Here is a 26,152-nt window from a genome sequence, read left to right on the forward strand (position 1 = left end):
GGTAACTAAGGCCTGAGTAATAAAAGCCTCTGATCAGGATCACAAATTGTCACACACATGAGGCATAATAAACCTCATGACAGAGTATGTAGTTCTGGCTAATATACTGATAGCACCTACCTGTGCTAATAACTTTTTTTTTTTAATTCAGTAAGAGGAGGGGAGGCAGAGACAGACTCCTTTCTGTGCCCCAACCAGGATCCACCTGGCAAGCCCACTAGGGGGCGATGCTCTGCCTATATGGGGTGTTGCTCTGTTGCTCAGCAACCAAGCTCTTCCTAGTGCCTGAGGCAGAGGCCACAGAGCCCTCCTCAGCGCCTGGGGTCAACTTGCTCCAATCAAGCCAAGGCTACAGGGGGGAGGGGGGAGAGAGAGAGGGAGAGAGAGAGAGAGAGAGAGAAGCGAAAGGGGGAGATGTGGAGATGCAGCAGATAGGTGCTTCTCCTGTGTGCCCTGACTGGGAATCGAACCTGGGACATCCACATGCAGGGCCAATGCTCTACCACTAAGCCAACCAGCCAGGGCCTGTGGCAATAACTCTAATTTCAGCTAAAATATAGTGGGGGGGGGGTTGAACTAAAAGTGGGTTTTTATAACGTGATGGGATAAATAAAACCATTACAAAAGTGACATCAAATATACCCCCTCACCTTCCGGCAGCTTCTTCTGACCTGCAGCTTCCCGATCTGTTTACTTAAAGGAACCTGTCTTGAGGGTCACACAGCCCCCAGAGGGGCCACACTGACCTGTCATGGAGTTCTCTGAGGTGCACGACCTGCAGCTTCCCGATCTGTTTACTTAAAGGAACCTGTCTTGAGGGTCACACAGCCCGCAGAGGGGCCACACTGACCTGTCAGGGAGTTCTCCGAGGTGCACGACCTGCAGCTTCCCGATCTGTTTACTGAAAGGAACCTGTCTTGAGGGTCACACAGCCCCCAGGGGGGCCACACTGACCTGTCATGGAGTTCTCTGAGGTGCACAGCTGTTCCCTCAGCTTCTCCACGTCGTCAGGGTGCACCTGCTCGTACAGTGTGCTCCCGAACCACTCCGACTGGGGCTGGTTCAGGACAGGGGTGACGGAGTCAGACACGTAGATCACCCGCCCTGTCTCGGCCGCCACCACGAACAGAAACCCATCAGCCGCTTCCAGGATGAGATGCTTCAGTTCCTGGGAGGAAAAGATCGCCATTAGAAAAACATGCTGGCAGGCCCCAGCCAGTTCAGTTCTCCTATTGGCAACCTTCACCTTTCATTCAGACACTTGTTGTGATACACACGTAATTCTGAAAGCTTGGATCGCTTTTATTTTTTCTAATAGCAAAATGCAATTTAAAAAATGCACAGAATTTGTCCCAGCTGTAAGATACAGCTACTCTACAGCCTGTTGTCCCTGTCCTACCTAGTCCCCTCCTGGGCAGAGAGGAGACATCCGGCACTGGGGGATGAAAAGAACAAGCAATGTCAGCAGAAGGTACGGGGTTGTCACAAGTGCGAACGCCTCACCTACAGTCATGCCATCGGAGCAGAAGAAGGACCTGGTACAAGGTGCTCAGAGAAGGAAGGGAAGGAGGATGGGGAAGTGAGGGACAAACAAAAGGACAAGAACCACGTGACTCCCCCATGCACACCACACTACCAGGGCGCCCCATCCTCTCTCTTCCTGTGCTTTCTGAGCAATGCTGGCACTGGGTGTCAGAGCATCACCTCACGCCTGCAGGTTGGGCAAACTTCTAGAACAATCTCACAGGCAACATCTCGACAGACTCTCAACATAACCTCAGGAGGTGGCAGAGCACAGAGCACTGACCACGTCGCTCCACAGCAAGAAGAGGGGTTTGTGGGCCAGCACCGGGGCCACCCTGACTCACCGGGCTCGTACCTGGCAGTGAAGGCAGGAAGGAAGCTGCTTGGGACCAGGGAATGGGCAGCAGGAAGCCCTGCCATCAATCCGGGAGGGGCATGGATGGGGCCCAATCACCTTGGTTAACACTGGATGTCTTTTCTCTGCTGTGCCTGGAGGCGGCGCAAGAGTAGCCTACCCATGTCATTGTCACATCAAGCCAAGGAGCCCTTTCCCGCTCATGACATGGGCTCCGTTCCCGCTGGGGCTGAGGCATTAACTGGCGCGTGCACCTGACTCCACAGGTTCACCTCCCACCACCCTGCACAGCGCTCAGGCCCCAGAGAACAGAGCCACCCTTCTGGGTCAGTGGTTGGCTAATGTTCGTGGTGGGAATCCTCTGTTCCAAGACGCCCTGATGTGGAAGCCTCTGCGGCACAGGGGAAGGGCCGCCGCACGGGGCGGACGCCGGGCACCCGTGCACGGAGCCTTGCCCTGTGTTCCTCCCTGAGGATCAGAAAACGGGGACCTGCTGGGGAGCGGGACCTGGGGAGCTTAGTAAGGGCCGCTGAGCCCGTGCCATTCTGACATTCTCTTCCTGGGAAGTGAGGGCAGAAGTGGACTTTTAAGGAAAGGTTTTTGGTTCATTTCACTTCCGTTTTCTGTGTGTCCTAGACGCTTACTCAAGTCAGAGAACTGGATCAGCACTTCTGTTCTCAGTATTGGGAAGATCTTCCCTACAGGAAGGAGTGTGGAAAATGGCACGGATGTCTGGGAAAGTAGAGGATTCTGTCACCGAAGGAGAAAAGGTGGGGGCTGGTGACTTCATTTTTGGTTTCCTGGTTTCCCCCAGTGTGCTGGGCGGTGGGAAGGTCTTATAGGGCAGAGCCTCACGCTCATCACTGACCCCTCTTTCTACCACCCTCCTCCCCAATTTCTGTCTTACGGATTTCTGTGCCTGGAAATCAAACCAACCTTGCCTCCATTTTCTAGTTCCACTGACAGTGAGGCCGAAGGGCACGACCTGGGAGTAAGGACACCCTCCTCTGCGCTAACACCCGGAGTGACTGAGGGCCCCTTCCTGACTCAACAGCCTCAGTTTGTCTCCTCACACTTTCTTTTCAGTGAGAGTTTGTGAGGCTGGACGAGCTCCTGCATGTGAGGGACACAGTCGGTACTCAACAAACGTGGCTGCTGTGTCCCCAACAACACGCCGGGTAATTGAGGGAGGTGGTTGGAACTCACACCCACCTTCTCTCTCTAGCCTACCTCCCTAATCCTCGCTTACTACAGATACAGAAATTTCAAATACTGACCCAGCAGGGTTTTTGTAAAAAAATAAGGAACTGGAGAGAAAACGTTTTTTACAAATCCTAGCAGTGAGCAGGCATATGACATATGTCTGTCTGGTCATCTGCCTGCTGTTCACCCCTCGCTACACTCTAAGCTTTCTTTTCCCGTCACCTTCCTTGCCTGTCACCACAAATACACGAGGTGGGAGCCAGCCGCACGCTGAGCCACCAGGCTCCAGGTCCTCCCAGCCACGGCACTGCCCCGCGGCGCCTCCCTGACACCTGTGAGGGGGGCACCAGGAGGCCCCCGGGGTGATTAAAAATGGGACCAAGTGGGTAACGTCCTTGTGAAAATGTCCTCCCCATGGAGCTTATCTCGGTGACCCTGCCATGACGACGTGGGAGAGACAGCACCTGCTCGGTCAGGAAGGAAGGCTTGTAGGCACCGTCCGTGGACTTGTTCCCCGTGCCCCGCATGGACTTCATGTGCGACACCGCCATGCGCAGGATGGTGAGCTTGTCCGGCTTGCGGGCCAGCGCGCTGCAGGTGGGGACCATGTCGGACAGCTCGGTGATGTACTGGGTCATCTTGTTCCGCCGGCGCCGCTCGATCTCACTGTGGTTCTCTCTTCCCAGAAGCACGCCGTGGAGGGGGGAGGGAAGAGAGGCGTCAGACCAGGCTACCAGCGGACAGGCTGAAGCACACGTGGGCAACACCACGCAGCCCAGGAGCAGGGACCAACATGCGGCGGCTGGGCGCTCTGGACACACGCTGGGCAGAGCGGCTCCCCAACACCTGAGAGCTCTGGTCTCTGTGTGGGGGACACAGGCTTCTGCAGCTGTGCTGGTCTCATTTCTACAAGTCCTGCAATCGTCTCACTGTTCCCATGAACCTTGGGACTTTGTAATAGGAGCAAGAATTCAGACATTCCCCTGCTCTTGGCGAGAGACGACCTGAAGCCTCCCCAGACACTGACCACAGCCAGCAGGTAGGGGCGGCCTCAGGCATGTCCCCCAACTCAGAGACGCCCCAACGGACCCAACTGGTGGGCCCATCACCTATCTTACGTGATGCAGTTATGTGGCCCCAGCTCCTCCAAACTCAACATATGGGAAGCCCATCCGTCTCTCATTTTTTTTCATCTCTCTTATTTTTAATGAGCAGAGGAGGAAAGACAGAGCAAACATCTACACCAGGCGTCCCCAAACTACAGCCTGCGGGCCGCATGTGGCCCCCTGAGGCCATTTATCCGGCCCCCAACCACACTCCCGGAAGGGGCACCTCTTTCATTGGTGGTCAGTGAGAGGAGCACTGTATGTGGCGGCCCTCCAACAGTCTGAGGGACAGTGAACTGGCCCCCTGTGTAAAAAGTTTGGGGACCTCTGATCTACGCTCTACGTAAAAGCTGACTCTGACAGGCTTATAAGATAAGGGCACGGAGCCCAGGGTTCCTGGTTCCTTCCTGATGGGACCTACCACAGCGAGCTCTTTGGCACCCTGCACGGTTATTTCATCCCTGACACTGCCCTTCAGTGTCAAACAAATGTCACTCCTCATCTATCTTCCTCTTCCTCTCCCTACTCCGAGACCCAGGAGCCGTCGTTTCCTGAGTCCACGCGGCCTGGACTGTTAGGTCCAGGAGCATTTTGCCCCAGAGAAATGAAAAGCCCTTGTTTCCTCACAGAGGGGGGCCGTGTGAGCTAGAGTCCGGGGCGCGGGAGGCCGAGGCTGGCTCTACGTCAGAACAAAGCGCGCTCTGCTACTGCAGCCTGCCCTAAAAAACGGGTGAACATCCGAGCTGGGGCTCTACCTGCACGGAGGGGAAACAGCACACACCTCTGTCGTTAAGGTCACGCCTGGTTCTGAACAGAAACCGGAGCTGTCAGAGGTCAGGTGCCCTCCATCCTCTGTCCTCCCTCTCCCAGAGCGGAAGCCGGAGGGTGGAGGAGACACTCGGGAAGCAAAGTGTGTCCAAAGACGAGACGTTTACTGTGGACCGGGAAACCCCCGAAGCCCCCAGACTGTGCAGAGATGCACATTCCTCTCGGGTTCAGGGAAGTGTGCTCAGGCCACAAGCACAACGCGCATAGAAGGAACCATAATCGAAGATGACTGCTATGGGGACGAGCCAGCTCGGGGGGGGAGGGCACTGCGCCCCGGGCTCAACACGGAGGTCGCTCTCTAATAAACGTTTCAAAAAGGAGTGAGGCTGCCAATCCAGACTGTGGATGTGGATGTGGATGTGGATGTGGATGTGGGAGGATGTGGATGTGGATGTGGATGTGGGAGGATGTGGGAGGATGTGGGTGGATGTGGATGTGGATGTGGATGTGGATGTGGGAGGATGGGGGAGGATGTGGGTGGATGTGGATGTGGATGTGGATGTGGATGTGGATGTGGGAGGATGTGGGAGGATGTGGGTGGATGTGGATGTGGATGTGGATGTGGGAGGATGTGGGAGGATGTGGGTGGATGTGGGTGGATGTGGATGTGGATGTGGATGTGGGAGGATGTGGGAGGATGTGGGTGGATGTGGATGTGGATGTGGATGTGGATGTGGGAGGATGGGGGAGGATGTGGGTGGATGTGGATGTGGATGTGGATGTGGATGTGGATGTGGGAGGATGTGGGAGGATGTGGGTGGATGTGGATGTGGATGTGGATGTGGGAGGATGTGGGAGGATGTGGGAGGATGTGGATGTGGATGTGGATGTGGATGTGGGAGGATGTGGGTGGATGTGGATGTGGATGTGGATGTGGGAGGATGTGGGAGGAAGGCACCCCTCCCCTGGGGCAGGTTTCCAAGTTCATCCACATGCAAGAGTTAGGAGCGTGCAAATGACGGGGATGAATATCCAGGCCCTTGCACATGTAAACTGAGTACAGGCGGGAATTTTGCGGAGATTGATGGAATGGTTTGTGCCTTTTTCTCAACATGGCCAAACTTCCTACTGTAACTTACAGAATAAAACCAGAAAAAATTAAAAAGAAGAAAGAAAATTAAAAAGGCGGGCTGGGCCCACCTTCTCCTTCATGTGTGCAACATACGGACCGCCACCAGCACCTACGATCCAGGCTCCTGTCTGTGAGGTGGTCTGTACTCAGGACGGAGCCCAGTTACAGACCGTCATGTGGCCCATGAGTCACACAGCACCTAGGAACTCAGCTGAATTTAATTTTCTGCATCCAGAACAGCCCCCGGGTTTCTTATATTTCTCCTCACTTTCTGTGATAGGAAAAAGAAGCCTCATCTTGACTGTTTATCTACACTTGAACCCTAGGTATGTCTTTAAAAGAAGTCCATTTGGCCCTGGCCGGTTGGCTCAGTGGTAGAGCGTTGGCCTGGCGTGCAGAAGTCCCAGGTTCGATTCCCGGCCAGGGCACACAGGAGAGGCGCCCGTCTGCTTCTCCACCCCTCCCCCTCTCCTTCCTCTCTGTCTCTCTCTTCCCCTCCCGCAGCTAAGGCTCCATTGGAGCAAATATGGCCCAGGCGCTGGGGATGGCTTTGTGGCCTCTGCCTCAGGCGCTAGAGTGGCTCTGGTCGCGACATGGCGACGCCCAGGATGGGCAGAGCATCGCCCCCTGGTGGGCAGAGCGTCGCCCCTGGTGGGCGTTCCGGGTGGATCCCGGTCGGGCTCATGCAGGAGTCTGTCTGACTGTCTCTCCCGTTTCCAGCTTCAGTAAAAAAAAAAAAAAAAAAAAAAAAGAAGTCCATTCAAACTGGCAGTTCCTGTTTTGAAAAGCCAATAGAGTTACGAACTTGCTACTTAACTGTTGCTGATCTAGGCTGGGATGTGGCAGGGTTGCTACTAGTTTCCTCAATCACTGGCATAGAATGAGGGACAAGCATGGGGGTCAAACTACAAGGCGTGGCTTTGTCAATGACCGAAGACATTTAAATCCACGTGCATCCCAATAAAGTGATGGCTGGTTACTGGCTTCTTTAAATCCAAGGAACATAAAGTAAACTCACCTTGAAAATTTGCTGGGACCCTCACCGTCTTCATCATCAAAGTCCATTCTGAAAAGTCAAGGCCACAAGTGAGCATTATGACAGGCAGGATATTTAACTGGCAATACGAGCAGCAGGCACCGAAGGGAAGGGCTTTATTCGGTCAGAAGGCTGTCCAACCGACCCACCCCCGGGCAGAGCAGAAACCGGTATCTCTACATGGTCATCAAACAGGCTCAGGACAAGAAAAGGCCAAATGAAAGGTCTCCAGTGTGAGCAGCACTGATTATGTGGCTGGGCTCGTCTGTAAAAGTGCTGAAGCTCTGACCAGACCCCCACGTGGGCGGCCACCGACCCCTCAGCCTGTGTCGAGACGGTCCACACCGTACCCCCACACCGTACCCCACCCCATACCCACCCGTACCCCCACCCCGTACCCCCACACCGTACCCCCACCCCGTACCCTACACCGTACCCCCACCCCGTACCCCCACCCCATACCCCCACCCCATACCCCCACCCCACCATGGGGCGGCCAGTCCCCCCACAGCACTTGTTCTGTAGTGAGATTTCCTTTCCTACTTTATTTTGTGGCATATTAATAAAGTTAAAAAAAAAAGCACAAGGGGATTTGAAAAACAGGAAGCTTTAAAGATGATGAAGGGATTCTGAGAACAAGAAGACCTACTGCTGTTTGTGCTATGTGAGAACTATGCGCTGTGCGGTCTTGGGAGTCCACGTGAAAAGGACATTTAAGGCCATGAAGCTGTGAAGTCTGGGCCCAGATAAACGGATGTGGAGGGAGAAGTGGTCGTGTGGAGCCTCCGCTAATCAACTGTGGCTCTCTGTTGAAACTCACTAAATAAACACTCGGATCCCCACTTTGCTGGGCCTGTCAGTATAAACATAAAACAAAAAGTCTTGATAGAGAGTTGTTTAAATAATATCCCAAACACTCCTTAAGAATCCAGCCAGTCCTGACTTGGGTGAACATACAATACAAAATACAGATGATGTGCTGTAGAACTGTGCATCTGAAACCTGTATAATTTTATTAACCAATGTCATCCCAATAAATTCAATAAAAAATTTAGGGGAAAAGAGAATCTAGTTTTCTCTGCTGTCAGCTGAGTTGCCCCTGGAGAGGTCGGGGCAGAAGGGTACTCGATCAGTTTCGAGTGCACCCGGCGTCTTCGGGGGCTGCTGCAGAAGAGTGTCTCAGAGCCACTGCACGCCTGTCTCGTCCTCAGTGCCCTGAGGGACGAAATGGGGCACAGTCCCCTCGAGTCCCGAGCAGAACGAAGGTGGTGTGGCAGCCAGGACCAAGAAGGTCCTGGCGGAGCAGCTCAGAGCTGTGGCCTCACAGGGACATGACCCCCACCTTGGTCCTGAGGGCGGGCTCCGAGGGTAATGGTGACTTGGGGAGGACAGTGCACACAGGCCACCAGGAAATGGCCGGGCTGCTAGGAAGGGCCACTCTGTGCAAGCACATCCCTGATGAGATGAATCATGCTCTCTAGGCTTTGGGGAAACTGAGGGACGCAGGGACCACGATTAGCTAGGGCAAAAGAGCATGTTATTCTTTAAAATGGTAGCATGGGTTTGCTTTTGCTTTGTTCTGTGTACAGTGTGGCCAGAGTTCTCATCTGGGCTTCAGCCTGCGTGGCTGGCCTGCTGGGATCGCTGCCTTCCAGACTGAAGGGCTGCACCGGCCTCTGGGAATCAAAGAACAAAGGAGTCAGACACCTGGGAGAGATGGCGGTCATGGTGGCCAAGATACCTGTGCAGAGAGAAGGGGAGGCGGGGAAAAGTGACAAGAAGGAGGAAGTGGAGCTGAAGACCACAGACCCACTACCAGGAGGGCCAGACATGCCCCCGACGATGCAGTTTGGGCATCTGGGCATCCAGGCACCAGCCAGCAGCTGCAGAGAGCCTACGTTATGGGAAAATGAGGTCCAAATGCATGACTTTCTAAATGAAGAAAAGCCATCAGTAACCTGCATAATTGCTAAGCTACCCCCTAGCCTTTCCTGAAAGTTACATCTGGGAGGTAGGGCCGGGTTCTGCAGAGCCGCAGAGCCACACTGCCACCTGGTGTTCATCTCGGGAACAAGCAATAATGTTATCTAATGCCCTTCCACTGTCAAAGACATTTCAGGGTTCAGAAAAAAAAGAGATTGCCTTTTCCAAACTCCAGTGGTCTAGGCAAGCATTGAGCCAAACTGCTAGTGGATGTGGGAGGTTCAGTTATCTTTAAAATTCCTTTTATCTCTATGTGAGATGAGTGTGATCATCAGCTCCTGCGATACACAATTAGCCAGCCCTCCCTCCTGGGCCTGCACGACCTTTTGGGGGATTTAGGGTATCCAACTGTCCTGATTTTCCTGGACTGAGAGGATTCCCGTGTACAGGACTTCAGAGCTAAAACTGGGTAAGCCCCAGGCCCACCAGGATGGTGGTTATTCTAGTTTTCAAAAACAGTCCTATCCTTTGCCCAGACCCCCACGGAGCGGAGTGGTGGGGAAGAAAGCTACACTGTGGCCATGGTCCCCACGAGGTCCCAGCTTGGGCCGGGCCCACCCAACCCAGTAGGAAGGGGCAGCACTACAGGTTTCTCAAGGCCTCTGGGAACCAGGATTTGTTTACAAAAAGTACAGGCCCCAGAGCCTGTGCCCCGACCTGTGCACGTGATGGCATGCGGGCAGCAGTCAGACTTAGTCATCAGAACAGCACGTGTGGGCTGAGCCCAGGAGACCTCAGGACACGAACGACGGTTCACGTCCTCAGGAGAGCCCACCGGACCCCACAAGTCTCACCGCTCATCGGCAACACAGAAAAACACACAACTCTCGAGGACATGGTACCTCAAGAGCAGTGCTCACCATGACCCCGTGTGTCTTTGTCACCACTTTTAATAGGACTACAAGAGGTATGCTTCTTTCTTCTGCTACGGAAACTCTAGCAAAACCACCCTTTGTTTGACATCCTTTATTGCCTCTCGTATACTGAAACATCTGGATAATAAAGGAGAGAAACCAAAATATATGACTTTTAAGTGCTCCTGTGTTCACTTGAAAGAATGTGGACCAAGGAGCAGGCGATGTAAGCGGCCTCAAAGGGTGGGCTGCAAATGCGGTCCCTTCACTCTCCTGTCAATCAGCACAAATTCTTACCTCAGTAAAGAGTCGTAAAATGCATTTCTTTCTGATCCTGCAATTAGTTAAGAGTGAGGGTTGTGAATCTCCGTAACACAGATTGTGTAATAGCAATAACGCTTCATCAAATATGAGTCACCAAAGAGAATTCACATATTATGCTCTTCAAAGAGGCCATGCCAATAGGGCTGGTCCTAGAAGGGTGGCACTGGGGCCACCATGGGCCAGCCGGAGGCTTCCCTGAGCAAAGGAGGCGCGGCATGGCGCCAGCATGTGCTCTTCCTTCAGACCCGGACCGGCCGGGCTCCCGCGACACCAGTGCAGAAACGCTAAGTAACCAAGCAAAGCATCTGCTTGCGTAAACATGTCCTGTATTTGACCACAGTCCAGCAGTTGTGGGGTGGGACGCTGGTCTAAGAGGCTGTAGACAATTTAGAAATAGTTTTCCTCGGTGATGACATTTCAGAAGCCTAGCACTGGACTCCAAGGCAGTGGGAAGGGCCTGGCACATCCCTGCCCACAGCCTCCACCCGCCATCGCTACCAGGGCTGGCTCCGGGCGGGCACAGCCATCTAATCCAGGGGTCCCCAAACTTTTTACACAGGGGGCCAGTTCACTGGCCCTCAGACCATTGGAGGGCCGGACTATAAAAAAAACTATGAACAAATCCCTATGCATACTGCACATATCTTATTTTAAAGTAAAAAAAAAAAAAAAACGGGAACAAATATAATATTTAAAATAAAGAACAAGTAAATTTAAATCAACAAACTGACCAGTATTTCAATGGGAACTATGCTCCTCTCACTGACCACCAATGAAAGAGGTGCCCCTTCCGGAAGTGCGGCGGGGGCCAGATAAATGGCCTCAGGGGGCCACATGCGGCCCGCGGGCCGTAGTTTGGGGACCCCTGATCCAATCCCTGCTGCTCCCCTCTAACTTCAGCAGCACCCAGTGCGCCCTGTGGGAGCCCCTCCCCTAACCTCCCCGTCGCCGACATCAGGAGAGGTCTCTGCAAAAACACAGTTCAGGTAACTTGCTTCAGCTCCTGTCCCCACACGTGGAACCACTTTTCAAAGAATCCAAAACTTCTGAACCCTCACCTTGTGTCCCCACCCCTGGCAGGGCCCGCGGCCGCTGAGACACTCAGCGGGGCAGGCCGTCAGGGAGAGCGGCCGGCCTGAAGCCTCCGCAGCACCGGGCACTGGGCAGGCACATGCTGGGAGGAGCCCAAGCCCTCAGGGGTCAGCTCTGCTCGGCTCTGAAATACTAGGGTGAAATGGGTGGATACCCTGGGAATTTAGGACACTTCCTTTTAACAGAATAACAGGTCAGAGTGGGAGGACCAAGCAAGGAATAGGGGCCAGAAGGCCCTTGCCTGTTGCCGTGTCCCCAGTCCCAGCATTGCACCCCATTCCCTTCCTCCTTTCCCCTGACCTGCGGCTCTCCAGCTGTGCCCACGTTCTAGGGGAGAAGGAGGCAGAAGAGCCCCGTGCAGTGTGGGGGACCGTGGGGAACGTTCCCCGGTGCAGAAGCGTGGCCCCGCTGTGGCGTCACTGGCCTTTTGATGCCTGTGACCTCCAGTGGGGTCCCCTCTGTACTCAGCCACGTGTGTGGGCTGCGGTTGGAGGAACACATCAAAGTTCTAGAACAGCGGTGGCCTCAATCACAGGATTTCAGCAAAACATGCAGAAATATCTGCTGCAAGATTTACTATGGAAACAGCCCAGGAAAAATGGAGGCTTCTGGTGTTTAGACACAGAGACGTCCCTGCGTCATTGGGGCTCAGCAGGAGGGACCACGGCTGGGTGGCTCCCTCCTGAGGGGGAAAAGGAAGCAGGCACATGAGGACAAGTGAGGAAGAGCCCCTGCAGGAGGTCAGCCTGTGAGTCTGTCTGCAGGGCCTCCTGGGTGGGGGGCGTGTCCCCAGCGACCATTCATCCTTCGGAATCCCTTTTCTCAGCGCTTTGCTTCCCTGGCCCTATCTCAGCCTGCTCCTGTCCCCTCTGCAGCCAGTGTCATGCTGTGATCAGTACAGAAAGGGACAGCTGGGAGGACTCTGCAGAAAGGAGACAGACCCCACCATGCAATCAGTGGAAATCAGGGTCTGGATGCCAGACGGGGTCAGAACACGAAGGCCAGGAGGAAGGGGCCTCAGCCCTGCAGCGTGGCCCTGAGCAGGGCACAGACCCGGACGCGCCGGCAGGAGCTCAGCCCTGCAGCGTGGCCCTGAGCAGGGCACAGACCCGGACGGAGGTGCCTGCAGGAGCTCAGCCCTGCAGCGTGGCCCTGAGCAGGGCACAGACCCGGACGGAGGTGCCTGCAGGAGCTCAGCCCTGCAGCGTGGCCCTGAGCAGGGCACAGACCCGGACGGAGGTGCCTGCAGGAGCTCAGCCCTGCAGCGTGGCCCTGAGCAGGGCACAGACCCGGACGCGCCGGCAGGAGCTCAGCCCTGCAGCGTGGCCCTGAGCAGGGCACAGACCCAGACCCGCCGGCAGGAGCTCAGCCCTGCAGCGTGGCCCTGAGCAGGGCACAGACCCGGATGTGCGGCAGGAGCAGCAGGTGCTCCTGGCCCTGCACACACGGGCCAGGCCTGAGCGTCTCCGCCTGTCCTTGGCCCCGACCCAGCCCACCTCCCTCATCAAAGAGCCCCAGGCTGGCCTCTCCTAAAAGAGAACTGGGCACTCGTGTGGACGGAGGTTAGAGAGCCTAGACATTTAAAAACGATTTTAAAAGACCTGGAATCTTTCTTAAAAACCTCAGTAAGTTGATATGTTGACTGACGGCAGTCCAGCGTCTACCAAGCTCAGCGGCCAGTAGGCAGGAGGAGCTGGTTAAATGGCATGGCTGTGTTTGTGGTGGCCCCAGGGGCAGGCAGGCTGCTGCTTAAGGCCCTGGGATCTGAGGACTTGCCCCAGGCACCCACCCTGCTCGTTACAGCTCCACCAGTCAGGCTCCTGAAGAAAAGGGCAGCGTGGGCGGAGAACAAGGCTGCCTCAGCACCCAGGAGGGAGCCGCTGACTCAGGGAAGCCGGTGTAACCACTGAGCTTAGCTTCTCGCCCTCCCAGTGATCACTTTGAATTCCGGGGCCTCCTTTGAAGACTGCACTCCACACACAACACACTGTTCACACCCCAATGCTGAGTATACTTCTTCACCCCGACTCAGCTCCTGCCTGACCTTCACCCGGGGGGCCCCGCCCACCAGCCCTGCGGCCTCAGGCCTGAGGAGCCTGCCCTCATCTCGCCCTGTGCTGTCAGAAACTGCGTGAGTAGGACAAACTGACCCTACTTCAAGAGAAACGTTTTATCAGACATCTCGCTGAAAATAAAATTAAGTCAGCGAGGGAAAGGATCCGGGTCATTTACGGAGCCTGCAAATGCCAGCTCTGCTGTTCCTACAGGGGTTTTTGTCAGCTGGTTTAAGTTTTGAGCTCTAAGCACAGCTCCAAACACAGTACCCTTGAGTAGATGCAGTTTGGGTTCCATCAGTTCAAGAGGGAAGATCTGTCTGACCCTGCTTGAACTGTTCACGCTATCAGCACGGCTATAGAGCGGCACACCGCACAAGCCGCCCAGCCTCTAGAGGCCAAGATGCCCAAAGGAGTGATTTCTGCACCCCAGCGAGCAGACTGGCCGCCCCAGAGGAGGGTGGCGGCGCCAGGGGCTCAGGCAGACGGGGGTCCCTCCCCAGGGAGATGGCCTGAGCGAGACACAGCGGGATCCCAGCGCTCATTCGCCCCACAAGGACAGGCAACCAGAGTCCCCAGCTGGGTGCTGAAGCCCAAAATGCTTACAAGCCCATCACACGCACAGTTAGGGACCATGCAAAAGCTAACCAGGATGCCAACTGCTTAGCTTTCTTTCTACAGAGCAGGGAGAGACCACACTTCCTCGTGAGTCAAGGGTGTTGCTCAACATGCGCTAGCCCGATTCCCGAACACGCGAGGCTGCTTACCCGGAACGCCGCTTTCCTCCGCGGGCGGGCATGGCCCCAGCCATCCGCACCTGTCCAGTGGCCGCCATGGGCGCGACGGGCAATGTCACCGACCCGGGGATGTCTGAAGCCATTTCTGGAATTCAGCAAAGATGAGAGCTTTTGTCAAGCATAGAAAAGCAAGAAAACTGCCCAATGGCACCAAAAGCACACCTGGGAGGAGAGCCCAGGGGCCGGGGGCCTGGGCTGCCCTGGCCACTGTCACTAGTGTGACTGAGGTAAGCCCTTCCATCTGGGCTCTGCCTCTCTCCTCGGGAAAAGTACATCCCAAGAAGTACACCTGCACTTAGTTCTGGGGGCTAAAAGGAGTTCGCGGAGCTTAGCAGTTTTCATGAGGAACTCCTGTCTCCCGGTCACCTGGAGGCAGATCAGGCACCCAGAGATCCAGGCACATGCAAGAACCACCACGGGTACCCACTCCTGGTCACCCAGATGGGCAAGTCCATCAAGAACCCACAGTCAGTCCCCTCGGCAGTGTCCGCAGATGCTCTGCCCTCACCCTGGGCATGTGTGGTCAAGCAGAAAGGCTGTTCCCTAAATTTGGACTCAAACATAGAGCCCTCTGGCCCCTGCGTTCATGGCAAGGACAGTGAGGCCCAGGGGCCGTGACAGCACCTCCTCAGGCTGCACGCTGAGCCAGTGATAACGGTGCTACAGCCGGGCCTTGCCAGGAAGAACCACTAACATAAAGAATAAGACACTCTGGTATTAGATGAAGTACTTCTCCATTACCTTATATGTTTTTTTTCTTTTCTTTTTATTTCAAAGGAGGTGGGGAGAGCGAGACACTGCAACGTCGAACTGCTCCTGTATGTGCCCTGACCGGGCAATCTAACCCACAACCCTGTCATTTTGGGACAATACTCTTTAACTGACTGAGCTTACCGGCCAGGGCCTCTATGTTATTTCTTGTAAGCTACACACTTTTGAAAGTTCATGGAGGCAATGTTAATGCAAGCACCCCCAATTTCACAGCAACCGCAGTTAAAGAGTTTCTTCTTCCCATTGTGTGGAGGGTTTCTCAACGTGGGCACCCTTACTCGGGTCATGACAAGTCAAGGTCAGTACTCAAATAGCCTCTCTGGGTCTGGTCATTGTCCTTGGGGATGACTTCCAGAGTGCTGGCCTTTCTTAGCTCAACTCTTACTTGGAGCCGAAAGGAAACAACAGTCTACAGTTTTGAAAGAGTCAGAGTGGGATAATCACGGGGCTCTGGGCCCTTGTGAGTGGAGAGCGGGCCAGGGCTCTCAGACCAGGCAGGGGTTTGCTCTCAGATCTCCCCCCGGAAACCAGGGAGGCCTCTGGCTGCTGACCCACAGTTATGCCTGCAGACATTGTATTTAATAAACACATTCTAAGGTCAATTTGAACTATCCCACTCAAAACTTCCGAAGAATTTTACAATACTCATAAACAAAATCTGAACTTAGCTACTCTATGACGTTCACAAAAGTTTGAGAGCTAAACTACAGCTGGGTGGTTCTTAAATTTTTTATTTATTGTTTTTTTTTTTTTAGAAAGAAAGAGAGAGAAACACTGATTTGTTGTTCCACTTATTCATGCCACCACTGGTTGATTCTTGTATATGCCCTGACTGGGGATCGAACCCACAAACTCAGCATTGTCAGGATGACACTCTAACCAACTGAGCTACCCAGCCGGGGCCAGGGTTTTTTGTTTGTTTGTTTGTTTTTTAACCAATGTACACATTGAAAATATTCAAGAAAAAAATCCTTAAAGTAATCCTCTCCCCCTTAGATAATTACTGTACTAGACAGCTAGACAGAAATAACCATGATGAACTCATAAACTTATCATCAGCTGCCTTCTGATAAGAAATCTGTATTTTTTCCTGAAATGTAAGCTAAAGCGTGTTAATAAGTTCATTAAGCCCCCAAAAGTCACCACTTCCCAAAACAAGTCCCACAGAACGTTCTCAAGATGCTACAAGGAAAGAGTTCTGTGGTCAACAAGTCCGCCCTCCTGTTGGGGATTCCAGTGTCCACTAAAAACCTCCTGGGAGTCCTAGGTAAGGAAGTTCCTTAACTCTGATGAACCCGGCACAGCATAGAGGGCCTCAGTGTGGACGCGAGTGAAATTTATTATCTGCACAGATAATGGACCATGCAACACATTTAAGTATTTTAAAGCCACTACTTCACGCCAGCCTTTGAGTTAAGGACATTTCAGGGTGGCAGAGATCGGCCATGGATGCAGACCTAGAAAGCTGCCCCGTCCCCCGCACCACCCCATTTCCCTCCAGCTCAGAGGGAGAGGGCCAATGCAGGGGAATGTGTCGTCAGGAAGAAATGATACTCATCCAGTTTTATTTGGAGAAAACAAAGATAGAGATTGTGTTGTGATATGAGTTAAGAAACCAGGGCTATGGGCAAGGGCTGAGGAGTACTGGAAGCCCCGTCCTTTCCTCAGAGGAGGGAAGGGGGACAAAGAGGTTATGTGACAAGCGCAGGTGCCCACGTGGGCCGGGCCGGGCCAGGCCCAGCCCCGTCACATCAGCATCTTACGCTGTCCCCTGGTAAGGAGAGTCCATGATCTTCACCCTGACCCCCTTGCAGCTGAGGGCTGACCACACGTAAAAAGGAGAGGGGTTCTGTTGACAAGAAGACCACCGAGCAAGAACACACCGGTCTCCAAAACAGGTATGAAATTTCCAACCGTCAGAAAACATCTGCTGCGTGGGGCAATGTCATCTGTGCCCCCTCCATCTCACCTCGAGGTCTCCTCACCTCCCATTCTCCCCACAACCGTCTGTCGTCAGACCTTTGTCCCGTCCCCCCACCAGCAAGCTGCCACTGTCACAGAGGTCACTTCTTATGAGGGCAAATAGTCCCTTCTTGGCCCCCACCCTCTCTGTAGGTGCAGCCCCCACTGCCCCATCCTGAGCATCCTCTCCTGGTTTCCAGGGGCAGTGCCCCTCCCTCCCGCCCGTCTCACAGGCCCTGCCTCCCCAGGCCAGCTCCCACTGCACCAGACCTCAGGCGTCTTACAGCTTCCTCTCCTCCATCTAGTCTCTGTGCTGGTGATCTCATCCAGGAACTTGGCATTAATACCATTTCTTTGCTGATTCCCAAACCCAAGCACCAAATCCTACTGTCATCTCCTAAAGGTCTTTCCACCCTCTGGCTTCTGCTGCTGGCCATTCCCAGGGCCTCCCTGGTCTCCCTGCATCCGCTACTTCCCTTCCATTCATTCTCACACAGAAGCCACATCTGACCAGTTGGCCCTTGCTGATGTTCTATGACTACTATTTGCTGTCAGCACAAAGGGGAGTTCCCTGCCATGATCAAACAGCTCTTGTGTGATCAGACTACGGCCCACCTCTCCAGTTCCAGCTGCACTCCCTTGGACACACCACATTCCCTCCCACCCCAGGGCCTTTGCACATGCTATGCCCTGTGGCAATAAAGCTCCCTTCCCTCTCTTCACCAAATTAACTCTTAGTCTATTAGATTCAGGTCAAACATCACTGTCCCAAAGAAGCCTCTCCCTGGCTAGCCCCTTCCCCACCCCATCTAGGGCTGGCCCCCAGGTATCCATTTGTATTGTACCTGTATGTCTGCTCTGAATGAATGAAGGGTACAGCAGTTCAGGAGGAAGATGACAGGGCCTGAATAATAAAGCCGAAAAGAGGACATTCAGGAGGAAAGAGATGATGTCACTGCCTCAAACACACCACGTGTCATCGTCAGAGCCGAAAAGGGAAGACTAAAAATCCTGGTCACCTGATCCTCCCACACTGACACTGCAGGGGCAAAAATATTCTAGAAGAGGAAGAAAAATATGGTTGGGTAGGTTGCATATGAGATCTGCCACACCGTGTGCTTGATCCTGGGGACTGCCGCAGAGCGGAGGCAGGGCACGGACCCCTCCCTCCCTGCTTCTTCAGAGGGCCGCAGCTCACGGGAGCCTCCTGCTAGTTCTGGCTTCATCACTATGGGACTCAGTGTCTCCCTCTGTGCTGCAGGGAAGAAATGGGGCCAATCGGGCTAATTGTGACATTCCTTCCTCCCAGAGAGGTTGCTCTAAAAAAATGGGGCCATTTCAATTACCAGCACACTGGCAAGCTCTTGTTTAGAGTTGGGAGTTGTGCTAGAAACTGGATAGTCAAGAGGTGAAAGGACCCCATCCTGCCTTTGACAGGTTCAGTCTTCAGTGTGATGGAGACACATGGCTGTGTAATTTCATACTGAGAGCTGTGTCAGAGACTGGGAACCACGGAGAGCATCCGAGAAGGCTTCCTGGAGGAGGCCACCCTGTGCTATCCTAGCAGTGCAGTGCAGAAATGCATTGGGAGGATCCCAGCATGATATTAAAGGTGCCGTTTTCCTAAAGGTATTCCTCAGATGGCTCCAGGATTTCCGAGTAGACTCCCTTCACGCTCTCTTGTCCACGTCCAGTCACTGGAGCTTTCTGGCCTTTTACCCTCAATGCAACTCAACAAGATCTAGAAGCATCCCCCACCTCAAGTGCCACTCTCTTGTTCAGAGCCCTGCTCAGGGGCCCTGATCACAACCAATGACAAATGCACTGAAATCTCTCCATCCACAGCAGCCCAACCCCAAACGCAAATGTCCCCCCCCACGCCCCCGGAAACAGCTCCCCAGGAGCCACAGGCTCCCCACAAAGTTGCAATGAGGTTTCCAGCTCCTTGTAACCTTACTACAAGCTGAGGGCTTTGAAAGCTTCACACAACGGGAGACATCCAGCTATGGTGCAGCGCCCAGCTAGGGCGGCCTCACACAGTGGATGCAGACATACTGTGCAGAATTTCTATGACACAGCAGCACAGGCAGCGAGCCGGGGGGACCATGAAACTTGAGGGGACTGAAAGGAGCGGGAGGAAATGAAAACACATACTATCCCCTCACTCTAATCTAAATAAGAAAGACATCCCTTTATCTCCTCATTGGAAAAAACAATTAATGGCATGCAAACTTTCACATACAATAACATGGAGTGTTTTAAGGATGATTCAAATGAATGGGGAAAAAAGGAAAGGTTCTCTCCGGGTGGGAGGAGAGAAAGAGGCAGGAACCCAACAACCCTCTCTCCTCAAACATTCCCTCCCTTACAACCATTCCTTTTACAGAAAGCCCATCAAATATCACAGCCCTACCTTTCCCGAGAGATTAAAGAGAGATCTTTCTTCCCTGTGACCAACACCTTCTTGGTAGGATCTGTTATCCCCGTAGAAGAACTGTCAGGAACCTCTGGGCGGAAACAAGCTGCATTTGTATTCAGCTCAGAAAATGTCATCACAGATCTGTTTACCTTAACTGTGGACCATGATTCAGCCGTGACAACTGTCTTGCATACTGATCAATTTATTTGCAGCAGAATTTCTAATGTTAACTGCTTAGGCTCTGAAAAATTGGTGACTTGGGTTTTTGGTGCAATCACGATACACATTTGAACTATCTAGATTATCAAAACACTTCAGGGAGCGGTGGGAGAGGAATCGGAATCCTCCTGACGTGCACGGGAGGGAGGGCCACTTTCCCTCGGGAAGGAAAGCAGGGTACAGGGTTCCCCAGGGCGCTCCGCGGGGAAGACTTTCTGTAGCACAGTGTGCAGAAAAACCATTAGATGGAGGGCCAGGGGGCTCTGACCAGGTCCTTGCTAGACTCTAACTGGCTGTGTCATCTGTACAGCAGGCTGGGCTCTGTGTGTGTGTGGGGGGGGGTCTCTGCAGGGAGGAGATGGCAGACATGGGGAGGAGGAAGAGGCCAGGTCCTGATTCCACCAGCCGGTGCCTCCAGCCTGGACACTGAGCTACCCCAGCAGGTCAGGCAATAGGGAACTGGAACCAGAGGCCACCCAGCTCCGTGAACAACGCTGGCTTCGGCAGAGCCCTGGCTCCCAGGCCCGAGGGGGCATGTGCGGTGTCCTCTGGAACATGGGCACTACACCGGAGCCCACTACGGTGCTGGCACCAAACTCCCACTCATCTCAAGCCCCGGCACCCCTGCACTGAACTGTATAAAAAGGGTAAGAAAACGCAGAGCCTGTAAGAAGATGGGCAACCAGCTGTTCCAGCAGAAGAAGGGAGAGAGGCTCCTGCTGAGGTGACGAACCTGGGGCAGGACAAGCATGAACTCCACACTCGACCTGGCCCCTCTGAGAGAGATGACGAAGAAGCCGACACAGCTAAGCAGGCAGTGGGCCATGCCCTCACCACCTGCCTCCTGCCTGAGTCCAAGCCACCACCAGCCAGAGACCGTCTGAGCACCGTGGGTTCCTTCAACCACACAGATGACAGGCCAGGGCCCCGGGGCTGGGAGCGCGGGGTCTGTCCGGCCTCACCGCCTGCGGCTTCACGATCAGAAGCCCACCGGCAGCAGGGTGGACCTCGCAGGAGAACGTGCTGGTGTGGGCTGCTGGTGCGAGAGCTAGCGACGGGCTCAGAGCTCTAATTTTCCACCTTTAAAAATACAAAAAAGGGGACAGAGGATGGTAGAGTGAAAGCAACACTTGAGAACCTGCTGATGACACAAAACGCATTTGCTTGGAAGAGTCCTGCGGCAGCAGGGAGGAAACGCCACCCTGTGAGCGCCCTCCTCGGACAGGGGAGGCCGGCACACGCCGCCCCGTGGGCGCCCTCCTGGGACAGGGGAGGCCGGCACACGCCGCCCCGTGAGCGCCCTCCTCGGACAGGGGAGGCCGGCACACGCCGCCCCGTGGGCGCCCTCCTCGGACAGGGGAGGCCGGCAGACGCCGCCCCGTGGGCGCCCTCCTCGGACAGGGGAGGCCGGCACACGCCGCCCCGTGGGCGCCCTCCTCGGACAGGGGAGGCCGGCACACGCCGCCCCGTGGGCGCCCTCCTGGGACAGGGGAGGCCGGCACACGCCACCCCGTGGGCGCCCTCCTCGGACAGGGGAGGCCGGCACACGCCGCCCCGTGGGCGCCCTCCTGGGACAGGGGAGGCCGGCACACGCCGCCCCGTGGGCGCCCTCCTCGGACAGGGGAGGCCGGCACACGCCGCCCCGTGGGCGCCCTCCTCGGACAGGGGAGGCCGGCACACGCCGCCCCATGGGCGCCCTCCTCGGACACGGGAGGCCGGCACACGCCGCCCCGCGGGCGCCCTCCTCGGACAGGGGAGGCCGGCTCTTGGTCACTCCACAGGCCAGACTGGCGGTGAAGGAGTGAAGAGTAGGAAAGAAATGAATGACTCAGAGGTATGTCGTTGGTCCAAATACAGTTTAAAGTTGAGCAGGAACCGAATAAACGAAAATATCTGACATGAAGAGAAAAGCCAATAAATTATGGAAAACCCACAGCGATGAGACTCACTGGGCCATTAAATAACACCATTTCATAGAATAACATTACAGGAAAATGCTGAGGGCAAATGGGCGGAGCAAGACACGAAATCCCAGACATGAAAGTCACGTGCAGGCCTATCTTCCTCTGGGATCTGTCCAGCTGTAGCCACAGTACGTACCCCAGAGCTCACGTGTGGCCTCGTCCGACACGCTGGGAAACACCTATTTCAAGATTGTTTCTGCTGCTCTTCTACTGTGTGCAAATGGAACTTCAATAAAACTGATTTTGAAATTCTTTTTTATAAGATAGTTTCTTGGCCCCCTTGGACTGTATGATCACACTGGACACCATTATACCTACACCTACAGAATGTCAATGTCAACTCCACAAATCAGATGTGCCATGTGATTGATCTTCCTGCTCAAGTCTCAACGTTCCCTTTCCAACGTGAACACGCATTCTGGATGAGGTCGGATTGAAAACTTCCTTCTGTGCATAATAGGTCTCAATTCACCCAATCAGTGATCCACTAATATAAACAGATTATTGTGGGAGTGCAATCTGAGATAAGCCATGGCCATACAGCAAAAGCTATTACTTGTATGTGCAAAACAAATTATTAAGAAGTTTCATATATCTAAATGTCAAAGGAAGTGGGGAAATGATACAAATATTAAGAGAGAATTCATGAGCTTGCTACCTTTAGGAAGATCATTATATCCTTTTTGAACCAAGATGTGTACAGAACCATAAACAATAATACCAAGCAGAATAAAAGAGATTATCAGAGTATGTTGCAGTTAATATTTTGGTGGCATTGTTTGTGATACCGGCATTTGTAAAAATAACTCACTGGGATTAAAATTTTTTTTTTTTATTTCTGTTTAGGCAAAGCAACTTGCAAGAGAAAGTCTTATTGACAAGTTTTCCTATGTTTACCAGGATGAATTAATAACCCACTTTGTTGGCTCTGCTACCTCAAAAACCCACAAGGGGAACCTCCGTGATTAAGTATGAGGTGAGCTACAGTAAACCACCAGGATGGTGCCAGCCCCTCTTCTCTGGCCTCAGCTGGCTCCTCTGTGCCTGGTACCTGGGAAGTGCTAGGTGACGGCGGGGACAGGAAGGCAGAGGAAGGCAGGAGGAGGTCCCGACCAGGCTGGGTCTCTGCCCAGCACCTGGTGGAAGACAGTCCCCTCTCTGGAGGGACGTGAGCCTTGGCTCCCCACCGGCCGCTCGCACCAAGCAGTCATGAGACGGGAGCAGAGACACAGGGTCGCCTCAGGAGGAACCAACATGCACGTTCTTCTGGCTGTCATCCTTTGCCCCCACCTCCAAGCAGGTGGCATGGTCCCCCCACCTTGAATAACTACTTTTGCAGTATTTCTTTGCTAGACTCTCACCTCCTTCATCTCTTACTTTATCTCGTGGAGGAGCTAACAATAGCCCGCATCTATGCTATTACATATCACACTGACATTGTGATTTGTAACACAAGTACAGATCACAAAAATCTTCTCCACCAGCCCCAGACGGAGCTAGGCAACAAATCACGTATCTTTTCTCTTTCATCCATGTGCCCCACAGATGGTATTCTTGTCTTTTTCTTTTTTTTTTCTCCAGTTCTAAACAGTACTTAACTCCATCAAGCCCAGTACACAGACTCGGGAACCTGATTATGGATAGGACCCTAAGATTATCTTGTAAGACGCACTGAAATAGCAACCTTCATGGAAGACAGTGGCAGAGAAACGAACCCATTAGGATTTCACACTAACAGCCATTTAGGGAGCCATCCTTGTAGAATAGGGATGTCTCATTAATACCTGGTTCACGTCTCCCCAGGACAGTGGAAAGAGGAGGCACCAGGATGAGAATGGGGGGGTCTCAGCTCGGCACTCACCCCTGCTGATCATTTAAGCCTCCATTTCCTCATCTGTGAAATGGGGCTACTAGGCCCAACCATCAGGAAGACAATGAGTTCATGAGCCCAGAAGCCCTGAACCAGGTGAGTGGGCAGAGGATTGCTTAGCTGCCTCTGTGGATCTGAAGGGTGGCCCAGGGACCAGCGGCATTAGCGTCACCTGGGAATGTGTCAGAAATGCAAGTCTCAGTCCCCTCAGAACACCTGCTGAAGGAGCCTCTGGGACACACAGCCCTCCTGGTTATTCTGATGCAGGTGAGGTTTCACCAGCTGAACTACCTGTATGAGGGCGCCACCTGGTGGTAAGCAGGCCTAACAGACTTCTTCTCTGTTCCCACCCTGGGTGACCTAGGGAAGAAGCTGCCCTTCAGATAAATGCAGGAAGCACAGACCGTGCCGTTCTTTCTAACCAGTGCATTCCCAGCACCAAGGACCGTAAGTAGTGAGGGCAGACAGGTGGTAAACATTTGTTGAGTGGATGGATGGATGAATGGATAGAGCCAAATAAATGATTCTGAACAGAGAAGGCACATGTCCTTACTCCAATGCTGTCCAGTCTTGGGACGTAGCCTGAGGCCCAATGGGTCAGCTAAAGAGGGAGGAGATGGGGCACTGAGCTGTCATCTGAGAGGCAAGGTCCACGCATCCAGCACAGTGCCCGAGATCGCAGCAGACCTAGGCCATCAATGGTGACCCACTTGGTCTGTCCAGAGGATAGGAGGATCTGGGATGGGGAACTGTCCTTGGGTGATGGGACCCTTCCCTCCCTCTCTGCCAGTGAGGACAGGAGACAGAGGACTGAATGGTGACAGGGCATCACGGCCTGCACCCAGGGCAGGACCGGTGCAGAAAGCCTCATGAATGGGGATGGGTGGTGAGGAGGGTCACAACAGGGCAGGAGGAAGCAGCCTGCACGAGTAGGGTGGGGGAGGGGGCTCCCCAGAGCTGTGAGGAGGGCCAGTGAGCTACCTGCAGTGCGCTGCTGGCATTCCCGGTGAGCAACTCCTGAAAACCTTCGATCTGTATGTCAGGAAAGTTGGTAATTCGCCACTTCAACTCCCTACTGGCTTTATTAAAGATATGATCATCCTTACATAACTGGATTATAACTATCTTATTTATCAAATGAAGTTGATGTTTAGTTTAGGAAAGTGTTAGCTTTACCATCTTTAAAAACCAAAAATCCCTTGAAACCTATAGTTGACAAAGAACATCTGAGCTACCTCTCTGTGAGTGGGTCTCCACCTTTTACACTTGGGGACGGGTGAAAATAGATTTCAGGATCGCTAAGGCAGAAATCACCCTGAGCATAAGCGAATTCAACCAAAATCACTGCAACTATAATCTTCATGCAACACCAGGGTGGTTAACTCTTTCGCGGACCGGCCCACAGACCGGTGGCTGAAAACACTGCTAACCATGACGTACTGAACACAGGGAGAGGTTACCAGCATCTGGGGACGGGTCCTGAAATCACACCACCTCCCTTTAGCCGGGTCGGCCCAGGACCCTGACCTCACTGACTGAGACGCTCGCTCCGAAGTAACGGCTGCTAGAAGCGGTCTTGTGATTAACATCACTTTTGTGGTGTTTTTGACAAAGAGAAAATTAAAAAGCACAGTCCCCATGTAATCATGAGGAAACATCAAAAATCAAAAAAGGAAACCAACTGAGAGACATGAAGGGATTCAGAGGCACCAACCTCCAGTTATAAAGTAAGTACAGCACAGGGAATGGAGTCAGTAATATCACAATGACTGCACAGTGGTCGGTGAGGACTAGACTTACCGTGGTGATCACACTGCAAGACAGGTAAATGTCAACCCACTGTGTTGTACACCTGAAACTAATATACTGTGCATGTCAGCTATACTTCAATTAAAACCAAACTGAGAGATATTCTACAAAATGACTTGCCTACACTTGGCAAAAATGCTAAGGCCATAAAAGAAAAATAAAAAGACCAAGAAATTATTTCAGAATTAAGAGGGATTAAAGAGGCATCACAACTAAATGTAATTTGCAGTCGTGGATTAAACCCAGAGGCATTAAAAAAAAGGGAAAAAAAAGTGGTTTTGGCTCTGAGAATAATTGATACTATGTTATTTATGCTCACTTCCTGATTTGGGTCATGAATTGCAGTTTTGTAGGAGAATGTACTTATTCTGAGGAAACACACAGCCAAGTGTTTAGAATGAACGGGGGCATCGTGTGCACCACTCATCCTCCGTCCCTCCCGAGAAGAAAGCTGGCGGCATGGGTAAAAGGCGCATGCGCTCGGGTTAACACTTGGGAACCTGGATGACGGGTCCACAGGAGAGCTTCTACGTTCTTGCCACTCTTCTGTAAGCCTGAGATTACTTCAGCATAAAAAGTTACCAAGAACAAAATAATAACCTTGTGGCAGACAAACCTCTTCATTGGTTTGCGGTTTGGAGACTCACCGTCCAACTCATTCACTCCTTCAATAGATTTTTTTTAAGATTTTATTTACTCATTTTAAAGAGGGAAAAGAGAGAGAGAGAAGGGGGGAGGAGCAGGAAGCATCAACTCTGATATGTGCCTTGACCGGGCAAGCCCAGGGTTTCGAACTGGCAACCTCAGTGTTCTAGGTCAACGCTTTATCCACTGCGCCCCACAGGTCAGGCCTCAATAGATATTTACTAAGCACTAGTGATGAGCCAGGCACCGCTGAAGGTACTGGGGA

The 26,152-nt window shown here is 53.2% G+C and overlaps 1 protein-coding gene across 7 annotated transcripts in view; it reads right to left on the reverse strand.

Moving 5' to 3' along the window:
- Positions 1-26,152, reverse strand: part of ARNT2 (aryl hydrocarbon receptor nuclear translocator 2) — a 107,956-nt gene that overhangs the window by 70,534 nt on the left and 11,270 nt on the right. For 6 of the 7 annotated variants that reach the window (XM_066355530.1, XM_066355527.1, XM_066355532.1 and 3 more), the window contains exons 2-5: positions 14,199-14,313; positions 7,107-7,154; positions 3,547-3,760; positions 955-1,168 (exon numbers count right to left, since the gene is read on the reverse strand). In XM_066355530.1, coding sequence (XP_066211627.1) covers positions 955-1,168; positions 3,547-3,760; positions 7,107-7,154; positions 14,199-14,313 — 591 coding nt within the window. The remainder of the gene's footprint in view (positions 1-954; positions 1,169-3,546; positions 3,761-7,106; positions 7,155-14,198; positions 14,314-26,152) is intronic. The other variant, XM_066355528.1, reaches the window with a different exon arrangement.

The sequence above is a fragment of the Saccopteryx leptura genome, chromosome 13 (genome assembly GCF_036850995.1).
Source record: "Saccopteryx leptura isolate mSacLep1 chromosome 13, mSacLep1_pri_phased_curated, whole genome shotgun sequence".
NCBI lineage: Eukaryota > Metazoa > Chordata > Mammalia > Chiroptera > Emballonuridae > Saccopteryx > Saccopteryx leptura.